Genomic DNA, 12,600 nt, shown 5'->3' on the forward strand with positions numbered 1-12,600 from the left:
AATGTGTAGTAGCTCAATAACTACTTGGATTCCATGTCTTTAAAAACCAAATAGGCAATCGATGGACTTGCAGGTTTCATCCCATATTTGGGTATAGGACCAGTGTTATCGTCACCGATAACTTATTTTTTTTTTAAAAGGAGCGTCTTTACGTAATTTGTTTGTATGTGTCCTCTAATGCATCATTTTACAAAGCTTTATATTATGTCTTTCGGTCTTTGGGTTGTTATTGTTACAATAGCTTTGTAATGTGTTATTTGTTATTGACTTAAATTTGTTCATTTCTCCTACTTTCACAGTACTTTTATGGCACGAGTGCGAAATAAAAGGAACAAATCGGTCCCGTCAAACGAATCCTAGCTCGTTATTTAGAGACACATACAGTGAGAACCAGTATTGAGGTCATCACTTTGACTCATAAAGTTTAAACTACATCAGCCTTGAATTTGAATGCCATCTATTCCTTTGATATTTTATGTCAGTATGCATCAAGCTTTCATAGAAACAGCTCATTCAAACAGTCATGTCTTCATACCTGGTATGACACTTTCAGATATGTTATCATCTTGGCATATGCATTATAACTGGAATAACAACTTATTTTTTTATCAAAGTAAAATTTGCAGCAATTTTGTTCATTTTGTACTGTAGTCTTACAACAATACCATTGCGTTCCGCAAGACAATATAGACTGTTAATTGCGAGTAATAATGTCGATTCAGTACACCGGACCATCAAACTAGAGGATACCATCAAGGGGTCTGAACTGTAGCGCCTGACCTAGTGTTAGTAAGAAACATATACATATATAGTAACATAAATATATATATATATATATATATTCATAAATATATATATATATGTATATATATATATATATATATATATATATATATATATGTATATATATATATGTATATATATATATTTATATATATATATATATATATATATATATATATATATATATATATATATATATATATATATATATATATATATATATATATATATATATATGATAAAAATGAAAAAGTACACAAAGATGACTAATATAAATACTTATTTATAAATACTTATACTTATAATTATTTTTTAATCATATTTACTGAAAATTTAACAGCCTACTACTAATTTACAAAGCTATGTGATGCTATCAGAATAAACTGAGAAAACCTTTTTGTTCGATTTTGAGATGATTTCATAACAGTGAAGGTAATCAGCTTTAATCAAAGAGTTTTAATCCACACTATGAGGTGGAAGCTTTTCCCTTTGAAATTGTGTACTTTGCTTTCTTACATATGATTACTGAAACCAAAAACGAGTCCGCGCAACAAAATCGATAATTCAAATACATTATTTACATTCTCTGTATCCTCTTTTTGTGAATAGGAGGAGGTAGTAGCCTTTTCAACTACAACTTTTTATTTATATAATTATAATCTGCTGGTCTGGAGAAACAAGACTCAACCCACTTTGATACGATAATGTGATATATAACTGAGCCCTGAGTAATAACCCTTACATTTTAGTTCTTCGTATTCTTAGCTTCAAGTACGTCGTACATCATATAACCTGAATATAATCGAATTAAGTACATTACTCTTCTGTAAGCAAAGCCGTCGTAATCCTCTCCCTTCGCCATTTATTACCCCTAGCGATTAAAATTAGACATCCATCAAATATGGCAATTTTTTATAGATCCGTGGATACACGACTTCACAGAAGAAATGGTCGCGAACATCTGATAGTCGAGCCTCACAACGGCTTAATTTTCATATCCACTGCTACAACAGAACAGTTTTTTCACGTGTTATCCTCTGATATAAACAGATACCTGTATCCCAAGTGTCACCGTAGATTCCATTCAACATAACACTATAGCAAGCCTTGAACCACCAGCCGCCGGGATGATAAGCAGAATGAGCACAATTTTGGCTGGCTAAGTCATTGTCCTGATCGAAAGTTGAAAATTTCATATCTCGATGGTAATCCATGTAGTCATAACCTGTTAAATGTATAAACAAGAGAGTTTGTCATAATAAGCTTCAGACATAATTTTTTTTGGAGGCAGTCTAAGGCTTCCTGCAACCTTAACAAAAATGTAGGTGAATAAAATTGACCTAAACCTAGGATTGTGTCAATAGATTTTTAGATGTTTTCCAAGAACTCAGCATTTTCAGATTGATAATGCTCCTTCTCTCTCAATATTTCACTAGTCTTAAGCGGTCCTGATACATATACTACGACATTCATACAAACAACTTTACATCTTACATGCAGTCAACAAAACCAGACTAAATTAAACTCGTTCAGAGGTATTTCCTATTCGTGTAAAAATACGTACCGAAGCTCCCTGTGTAACTTCCAAGTGTTAGCTCGTATTTTGTTGCCTCGGAACTTATTCGAAACAGATTGTATTGAAGATATGCACTGTCATCGTTGGTATTGTTGAACCAAACATCAATTCTTAGTTGATGATCTCTCTGAGCTGATATGACGTGTAATTTCTCATTTCCAAGCCAGAAACTAGAATTGAGATCACCAAATCCATCTTTGTAGTTATTCCAAGTTTCATAAAATGAAACAGAACCATCAACCCGCTTCTGAAACAGCTGTGTAAATAGTAATGACTTATTTCATAGAAGTATGCACTAGAGAATATTTCTATAAGATCTAGAGTTTTTATGAAGATAACTACAGTTGCGTTAGGTTAATATGTTATAACTGCTCAACTTTAGATGAAATTGTGCAACGAACGAAAACCTTCCTTGAGAAGACTTCAAATATGATAATTAAGAAAAGACCGATGATGCTACTATTATGTGATTTATCCACTTCAAGAAAGAAAAGAGCGTTGTGCGAAAATGTGAAATGGACAGTATACTGGTTTACTGAAGAAAACTTACCATCCAACCATCTTTGCAATAAACTTGGAATGGTTCATGTGCCCAAGAAGGTGGACGTATCGAATAAATGCCTTCTTTGGTGGATAAACCATCATAAATATCCTGACAGTTTGTGATTACTTGACAAGTCGTACCATTTCCCCAGTAGCTCTCTTTACACTCACAAGATGAACTTTGACCTTTGTTATGGCATGTTGCATCATTACTGCAAGAGTATTCTTCACAGTGGAGAACATCATTTTCACATGTGCAATGTCTTGTGCAGTTTAAGTTAACATGCGATGATCCGTTCTGTGCAGAAATGTTCAAGAATACGAGCAAGTCGAGAGAAATTATTAACTGTTCGCAAATAAGACTTCATTTAACGGGTAATAATATAGAATACATTAGTGGAAAATGTAATGTTATATTCATTGTCTTTTGTAATCTGAAAATAATTGCCCCAACAAAATCTGCATATCGGCACGTTGGGACTACTGCATTTTCTGAAGGGTTGATATAATAACCTCAAACGAACCTTCAAATCAATGTTTCTGCCCCGTCGAAAATGTCATAAGTGATATCCGAATCTGACTTATATTAACCTATAACCTTTAAATGACGTTCCGAAAAACTTTATCTTATTATAGCTATATCGTAAAAGGTTAAAGAAATTGATATTTTTCAACGGAGTAGGTAGTAAGAATAGTATGAATATGGGCACAAGCAAAGTACATGCTCGTTTATTTTTTTTTGCATTGATGCTATTTACAATCTCTATATCACATCTTCGAAAAACGTGACAAATGCGAAAAATGACGAATGTCGAGTTTTGTGAAAATACCGAAATTACTCCTGTGGGCGAGTGGTAACATCCGCATTCATTCAACGGTATGCATGCTCCATCTCTGATTAAGAAGCCATCTGGACAGACACACGTATAACCTGGTTCATCATCACAGCTCTTAAAACATCCATGGAGTCCGTCGGGATCATCGCACGTAGTTTGGCATGAACAGTTCATCCATATCATGTTGTTTGGGCAGGATTCTGAAGTAAAATGTCATATTCAAATCGGCGGTCTTAATAATTGCCTTTGAACTATGCATTCAACAACATGGCGGTTCTTTCAAATGCTCACCTGGCAAAATGTTTAAAAAAATTAGAAATTCCGAATGGAGATATAATTTCTCAGAAGAAGTCTCTATAAGTATTATACAATACGAATTATTTAAACTATCATTATGAGAGGTAACAATCAGAATATCGTTACTTGTAGCTTCACCGCTTCAGTTTGTTTCTGACATGTAAAAGGTCAATTGACCGAGGTTAGTTCAGCATATTACAATGTCTGTTGTGAGTGGTAATGTTATTGGTTGGCTATTATAACATATTATGATTGAGAGATCAAACTAAGCTATCAAATATGTAAAATTGTTCACTTTTCAATCTAGTTTTGTAAGTTACTATAGTGTCTTACCGTTAACACGTTATGTAAAAGAGATACGTTTGAAAGCCAGGCGGTAGGGAATTCACGTATGTCTATCTATTTCTTACAATTGTATCTCCAATTATGAACTAAAGTAATTGCAGACTAAATGGTAAACATTTTAAATCACCTGTTGTAGGCATCCGTGTTGTTGATAGCTCAATTGAACTTGTAGCTGTAGTTGTCGATGGCGTTTCAACGGTTGACGTTAATAATCGTATTTCATCCGTAGATGGCATCGATGTTGATTTGATTCCACCCACTGTTATTTCCTGATTAATTCTCGCACCTTTAAAGAGAAATAATCAGTGTTAGTTGCTATTCAATCGTTTTTAATACATTTCAGTTCTTTAAACCATCGAAAATAAGATAAATCTATATAAACTTTAATATATTGAACAAGTATTTACAGACTAAAGAAGTAATATTGCTGTATGTTAGTTGCTCAGACGAACATTAATAATGTATCAGCTGACGAAGATATATGAGAACTAAAGTTTTAGACGAAAAGAATGTAGTTGTAGTTAAATTTGATGTTGATTTTATCACTTATACATTTACGTTCTAAACAAAATCAAAAGCAATCACGTTACCTGTTGAGACCATCGATGTTGTTAAAAAATCATTTTTGTTGATGGTTGTCATTTTATCGGTTGACCGAAGTAATTTTGTTTCATCTGTTGAGTGCATGGTTGTAATTAGTAATTTACTCGGTTTTGTGGCTAGTTTATTGATTGAATATAATGATTGAATAATTAAATATCACATTTGTTGATATTTACAATCATAACAATAGGTTTTAAATGGTCCCGAGTTAAATCAAAAATAGACATATGAATGGACGTTAGCATACGATTGTAAAATATTTACCTAACAATATTAATACACAAAATTCTTAATGTTTAATTAGTCCAAGCCGTGTTAAACCAAATTCTTCTTGACGTTCAGATTGTCAACATAATATGATGAATACCAATCTGTTTTATGACTGAGTGAAATACTTTAAAAAAATGCACCACATGCTGCATCGTTACCTGTTGTAGGTATCACTGTTGTTGACAACAAACTTTTGGATCGTGTTGTCATTTCATCAGTTGACGGTAATCTTCGCACCCCATTTGTTGAGTGCACCGGAGTTGTTGATCGGTCACTCATATCCGTCCTCAACGTACCTTTTGTTGATGTTGACGTTTCACCGGTTGACATAAATGATCGCATTTCATCAGTAGATGGCATCCATGTTGATTTGGATCCACCCAGTGTTGTTTCCGTTTTCATTCTCTTATCTGTAAGCAAAAATGATAAGTGTCAGATAGTTTTATATCTTTTCTAATGTATGCTAACACTTTAAATCCTATACATTTATTATCTTATCATCAAAGAAAAAAATGTAACCTCCCTCGTCAATCTGTCAGAGATATAGAATTAGAGTTTTTTGCCAAAAAATATTCGAAAGGATGTTTCGATAGCAAAGTACATATTTTTAATACTATATTATATAGTCATTATCATAAATAAATTTGTTAAAATCAGTCTTCGATGCATGCAATGATGATATACAACCTAAAAAAATATTTCAAGCATTTCGTTTGACTCATCACCATTTTATTAACATAACGAATTACGGAAGCAAATAGTGTTGTCCATATTATTCTTCAAACATTTCATGTAGGACGTAAAGATGAACTCAATTTTATGTCAGTGACTCTGCTTAGAAGAATTAAACTTAATATATTACTTACACTTAGTATTCGCATACAATGCTCTTCATATACAACCCGGCAACGAGAACTCATATCAGGCATTTCGTTTGACGTATTACCATTTGTTAACATATATTACAACACTATACGGAAGTAAATACAGTTTCTTTACACAATAGTATATAAAAGTGAGTTTTATATCAGTGACTGTGTTTAAAAAAAAGATGACAGAACATCCACTGCCATCAAAAAAAATAACTGGCTTGTTTGAACCGAAAATATGCATATATATATATATATATATATATATATATATATATATATATATATATATATATATATATATATATATATATATATATATATATATATATATATATATATATATATATATATATATATATATATATATATATATATATATATATATATATATGTATATGTATATATATATATATATATATATATATATATATATATATATATATATATATATATATATATATATATATATATATATATATATATGTATATATATCTATACATTTAGAATTATATTTGATTTGATATATATACATTTAGAATTATATTTGATGTCTTGGTGCTTTTTCTTTCATTCCCTTTGGACCAGTACTTATAGGGTTGCATGCCAAATAAAGTTTATATTTAGAGAGGATGGTTGTAAATATATCATCACTATAAAGTTCTATGAATAGGCAAAGCGTTTAACTAAGATTCAGTCATTTCAGGATTCTCTAGCTATTTTCCAAACAGTTCATGTTAATTACTATTATGCATATGACATTTACGTTTGAATATCATATGTCAATAAAGCTTTAAATGAAATCACTGTTCCTTTTGCAGTGAAAAAAGTCAGTTTCTACTACGCTACATTTATTACTTGTCTACATTTATTACATCTTAAATTACTAAAATAGCAGCTGTTACTTACCGGTACTCGGTATTCGCTCCATTTGAGTGCTACACTTACCACTACAAGGCATACCGGCATCTTTATACGAGTGTGGTTTTGTGCACTTGAAAAACGCTGAAACCATAAGAACCGTTAGGTAAAAGAGTAACATTCAAGCAGTGGCATTACGAATATTTGCTACTAGTATAATAACTGATCCATGTTTGCTAATACATGTTTTGTCTTAAAATTCACAACGTCAAAGTAATGAGATGAATAGTTAGAACTTCTTTCCGTTTTTTTCTACTTACCAACGCTTTCCGCCATCGTAGAATGAATGCAAATACCAAGAAGGAAACAATGGATGATAGACGAAAACTGAATTTCATTCATCTTTTCTCAATGTTTAATACTACGCATTTATGCAGTTCTAAGTTTTCTGAATAATTCCTTGTTAAGTTCATCAAAGTACTAAGTAACTTTTAACATCTTCGTGTAGCTACACAGACATATCGTGTGAAGGAACAACTCACATGATTAACGTTCAGCGTTTTTGTTAAGAGTCGATTCTCCAAAAACGAGAAAGAAAATGAAAAAGCGTTATTGATCGGAAAAAAATTGATGTTGTTTTCGTATACACAATTGAAGCCTTCTTCTATAGAATTATACGCACAAACACAATATTAGCAATCTTTATATAATATAAAATCAATAAATAGACCTATTTCTTTTCAATTGGAAAAATTTGATATTTATTAATTTTTAAACTTGTGGTTAGTGAAATTTTAGCATGAAATCAAAAGCCATTACACTAGAGCATCAGGTTCCTGCCACTCAAACCATATCCCCTTGTGGAAATTTTGCATCAGAACGAAAAGCAGTGCAGTGTCGCGTGGTTCGTTCTCTCTCTTTTAGTGACTCTGTCCCTGCCTCATTCCTCCGGGCGTATGACAAGCCATTTCATTTTTTATTCGATATTTGATGATATCAACAATTTTTTCATGCTATCAGCAACCATTTGCTAATCGAGAAGCAGTTTGGCCGATGTTTTGTTCAAAGTAGATAAAAGACTATACAAATAAGATTGTTTCCTCTGAACCAGCGATGTATCAATGTCCTAACTTTGCAAATACCTCAGAGCTTGGCGAGGTTTGGAATCCCTGTTATTGTTCAATATATATTTCAAAATGCATTTTTTTTTTCAGGCTGACTGATATTACCACCCCACCCTGGAAATTTAAGATCCGTGTAATTCATCCTCACATTCATCCTCACCATTCAACAGTCTTCCCTCCCAAAATCCAGCAGCCGTTTGGCCAATGTTTAGTTCAAACTAGATAAAAGGCTATAGAAATTAGATTGTGTTTTCGAACCCGATATCACTTTACATTGAATGGCCATTAATTTGCTTGTCAGGGCCACATAGACCCTTACCGAACAGTGGCCCATAGATCACAAAGGTCCCCTAGAATCTTGGGTTTTGTTTTTCTGTTCGCTTCGCTCACAGTTAAATGTTGTACGCTTCTTAGCTAATATCATCTGGAATTATTGTTCTCAAATTTTGAACCTTGAACCTTGGCTGCTTGGGCGCCGCTAAGTTTCACCTGCCACGTACCACCTGATAAAAGTTGCCCCCTACCATTCGATTGATCCCTTTGAATCCCCCCCCCCTCCTTAATACTAACCATTTCTTTAGATTTCTTGCTTGTCAACACGTAGGAAATGCGATTTAACCACACGATGTGAAGAGAATGAGGAGACATACTAGAATATTCTTTTTGGGATGTTGAGGGTTGAAAGGACAATGTAGGTCAGAGGCGAAATTAACACAAATGTAATGCCTTGCATGAAACAACAGTGGTTCGGTAAAATCGTTTTTCTCTAAACCTTAATATAAACTATACGCAATTTAGAGCAAAATGTTATTTCTAAGAACAGACGATCGTCACACGTTGTTTTTTCCTGCACTAGGTCTTGAGTCCGACTATTTTTGTATTAAAAAAACTCCATAAACTTTGCGCATGCGTTAAAGATAACTATTTTTATAATGTTGTATTTTAAGAGAACAACATTAAATGTTTCCTTGTTTCAAAGTAGCAACTTTCAGGGAAGTTTTCGTCACCAACAAAATATTACAAATTCTAATACAGAAAGTCAGATAATAATTCCTGTGCTGCGCTGTTCCTCAAAGGTACTCTGTCCAGTTTTAACCAACTACATGTGAGCATATAAAAGGGTTTTTACTAGAATGTTACATTGATTTTCATGTAACAAAAACCAGCAATGAAACAACCCTTGAGCCCATTCAATGTGTCTATCATATACATTTCTTCTCCTTGTGTATTGCTATGTATTTATTTTAGTAGCACCTAGGGAAAGAATGTTTTTCAGGTCAGACGGATGTAATACTTGTTAATTACACTAACAATGGTTAATAGTTTGAAACTCGATGATAATGATAATAATGATTGACTTTTGACAGTGTTTGTTCAATTCAAGATGGGCTTATTAAAGCGAGGAGGAGGGAAGTCCAGCTGCATAGAAACAACATCGTGGAAGATCTTTTGAACCTATAAATATACCAAGACCCATAGTTATCTTTGAGAAACCTAAAGGTGACATTTGAAGGTGAAGAGGGGGAGGGCACGGGGCCTCACCAAGGAATGATGACAAGGTTATGAAAGGAAGTCATCAAAGAATACTTACTAGGGGAGCATGTTTTTGTTCCAAACTTTCCCCTCCATCGTTGTAGAAGGGAGAGAGCAAATTTGACAGCAACTGGCAGAGTACTACTGACCCATTCGGCAGCACTAACAGAAACACTGCCATGCCGTGTTGCGATCATTTCGATGATGTTGGAAGAGGTTGACACAGATTACATCTTGGAGTATTTCCTCCTAATTGTATGTCGGAGGGAAAAAAATGTTTAAAGCTCTATAGGCCTTTCAGTTACTGTCTAATGCAGAATTAGAGATTCTTGAAACATTTGTTTGTGATACAAGACCTCATCTATTTAAAGGCAGAAATGAGAAGCGATGGATTGCACACCACCATCAGTATTATAAAAGGCCGTGCATGCCTTATGAAAGGCCATGCATTCCATATTTATTGTGTTTAATGATCTAATGAAAATAAAGTACCCAGATACTCTGGCTGTTGAACACGAAAGACCGTCCCCGGTATACTCTATAGCATGTTATTATTGGATTCTCCCGGGTCTTTGTACACCTTTTCTAAGATAAACAAACAAAGGCGTGCCGGCATACGGATGATGACGCATCGAGTCGAAAGTACAAAAGCAAATTCATATGCTACACAACGTAATATGTACAAAGCGTGTAACATGGAATATGTCATGTATATGCATGTATATCTCTCTCTTGGATCCTATTTTATTTCCTCGTAACTGAAAGGATGTCAACGGCTGATGTCGACAAAGAAACTCGACCTCTCTTACAGGTTTGAATCATTACGTTATTTCGTTATTAAAAATGATATTGATCTGTTGATGAAACTTTAAACACCATTTCTTCTCTCATAATTTTCCTGTTGAAGTGGTATGGTTTCATAATGCACATAAAACTATATGGCTTTCACCTACGTTTGATCACCATGCTATGATACATTTGTATTTTAGTTAGTATTTTAGTTTGTATTTTAGTTAGTAATAGTTGACTCAAGTATGGTAGTGAATCTTCTGTAAAAACATTTACTATGACGCCAGGCAGACCGTAATAAAGAATAGACTTTTCGATTAGCAACCCGTTTGTATTATGTGTGCCGTTGACACGGATGTTTCAACAATGTGTTAAGCTTATAGTGTACGTCTGAAATATAAACTTCTTATTAATGTGTCGTTAACAATATAACAAATCCATTAACATCAGTTTACTTGGCGATTGGCACGTATTGGAATTGAATTTTGATTTCATTTTATTCTGATATACAATCAAAATATTAATATTTATCATATCATTGTCACATCAATATACATTTTACACTTATATATCATTGCGTCAAAAAGACATTTCATAACTGGATAATAAATTACGCTGATGACTGCATCAACACGTACATGTCTAATGAATCTTCGCCTGTATTATTAACGACGATGCTAGCGCCGTTGATTATTCAATATTAATAACCAAAATAAGCTAAAATAAATATTAAGAAGACATTAACATTGCCATGGAAAACAAGTTGTAGAGCCTGAAAACCAGTTGTTTCAAGTTAAGTCCACGGTTTAAACTTTCGGGTATATCGCATAATCATGCAGATAGATATGTTGTCTGTACACAAGGGAGTGACACATCAAATTCATATGTCACCGTTGCACTGCTCATTTCATCATCATTAATTACTGTTTTTGATGAGAGTACTGTACTTTGTCCCTCTTTGTTAATGATTTGTGTGTTTTAATTGCATTAAATAATGACATGCAGTAGATTACAAACACCGTAGAAGTATGTGGTTTATGCGTAGATACACATTATTGCTTGTAGATACTGTATGAGGTTTAAAATCGCAAGATATCTGAAAAGGGGCACACACGATGTCAAGATAAAAGTTTGGATGATCTGAAAACATGGTGAAGTATCAACATAAACATTGAAGTTGAGCTCCATTCGTGGTATGTGGACACTGCTTTTGGTCAAATTCAATAAGGTTCAAACTATTCGAACCCTGTGTAAGATGTTTGTTTTTGATTTTTTTTTTGTGGAAATGTTAAAGTGGTCACAGTCTGGAAACCGCTAAACATAAGGGTTAATCTAACCTTGAAACTGTTATAAACGTACGTTTGTTATTTATATCCACCTTATAGCAATCCCCTCCTTTTAAGTCTTATTTGGTCACTTGATGTTAGTAGAGGCAGGGACGTAGCCAGGGGGGGGGGGGCAACTGCTCCCCTCCTTCAGTGTCGAAAACATATTAAAAACTGTTTTTTTTTTCATTTCATTATATATTTGATCCAATCAAAAAGCAGTATACAACAACAAAGTACGAAACACAAAGCGGATCAGGATAAACAAAAGGAAACCAAATTCCTGTAGCCCGAAGGCCTGTGCACCCTTACAATAAGAGACTTAGAACTAAAATAAATATATAATATTCACAAATAAACCATAAGAAATATAAGAATTTAAAATGACAAATTACACATGTGATAAAGATAAGAAATGTTCCTTAATATTGCACACAAATGACTGGTAAGAACCACAAGAGCAAATACCTGGTCTCAGGGGGAAGTTCATTCCAAATCCTAGGAAATTGGTTCAAAACATTCATTGTTAAAACATTTGTTCTTGCAAAAGCATAATTAAAAAGTAAATTACGAGTGTGACGGGAATTTACAGTGACGTTGATGTAACAGGCTCAGTGGCGACTATCGTTCGACAGTTCTTCCTGTTTTGTCGTTGTTTTATTGGGATTTGACTATCCGTCTTGTGATATTTGTCTAACATGTTTCAAGCAAAACATGCTGAGTGTCGTTTTACGTGGTTATTTCTTGTGTTTCTGTTGTTTCTACTTTTTTATGGATGTGTCGGTAGTGATGATCGTGTAACTAGGCCCATCGTCTATTCACGAACTGCACTGTATCAGTTACGC

The 12,600-nt window shown here is 33.5% G+C and overlaps 3 protein-coding genes across 3 annotated transcripts in view; 2 read left to right on the plus strand and 1 right to left on the minus strand.

The window, feature by feature from the left end:
* Positions 1–12,600, plus strand: part of LOC139974480 (receptor-interacting serine/threonine-protein kinase 1-like) — a 240,480-nt gene that overhangs the window by 106,914 nt on the left and 120,966 nt on the right. The gene's annotated exons all lie outside the window — the stretch shown is intronic.
* The window catches only part of LOC139974477 (uncharacterized), a 128,676-nt gene that overhangs the window by 98,121 nt on the left and 17,955 nt on the right, over positions 1–12,600 (plus strand). Inside the window, exon 2 of the mRNA XM_071981657.1 lies at positions 10,347–10,452. Within this exon, the coding sequence (XP_071837758.1) occupies positions 10,408–10,452 (45 nt within the window). The 5' untranslated portion in view covers positions 10,347–10,407. The remainder of the gene's footprint in view (positions 1–10,346; positions 10,453–12,600) is intronic.
* Positions 1,137–7,553, minus strand: LOC139974474 (uncharacterized). The gene is made up of 8 exons (XM_071981653.1): positions 7,305–7,553; positions 7,033–7,128; positions 5,412–5,663; positions 4,508–4,666; positions 3,733–3,938; positions 2,910–3,200; positions 2,348–2,615; positions 1,137–2,008 (listed from the first exon to the last, which is right to left on the minus strand). Exons 1-8 carry the CDS (start codon positions 7,384–7,386, stop codon positions 1,788–1,790), a joined length of 1,575 nt encoding a protein of 524 aa, XP_071837754.1. The 5' UTR covers positions 7,387–7,553; the 3' UTR covers positions 1,137–1,787.

This window comes from Apostichopus japonicus, chromosome 9 (genome assembly GCF_037975245.1).
Source record: "Apostichopus japonicus isolate 1M-3 chromosome 9, ASM3797524v1, whole genome shotgun sequence".
Classification (NCBI taxonomy): domain Eukaryota; kingdom Metazoa; phylum Echinodermata; class Holothuroidea; order Aspidochirotida; family Stichopodidae; genus Apostichopus; species Apostichopus japonicus.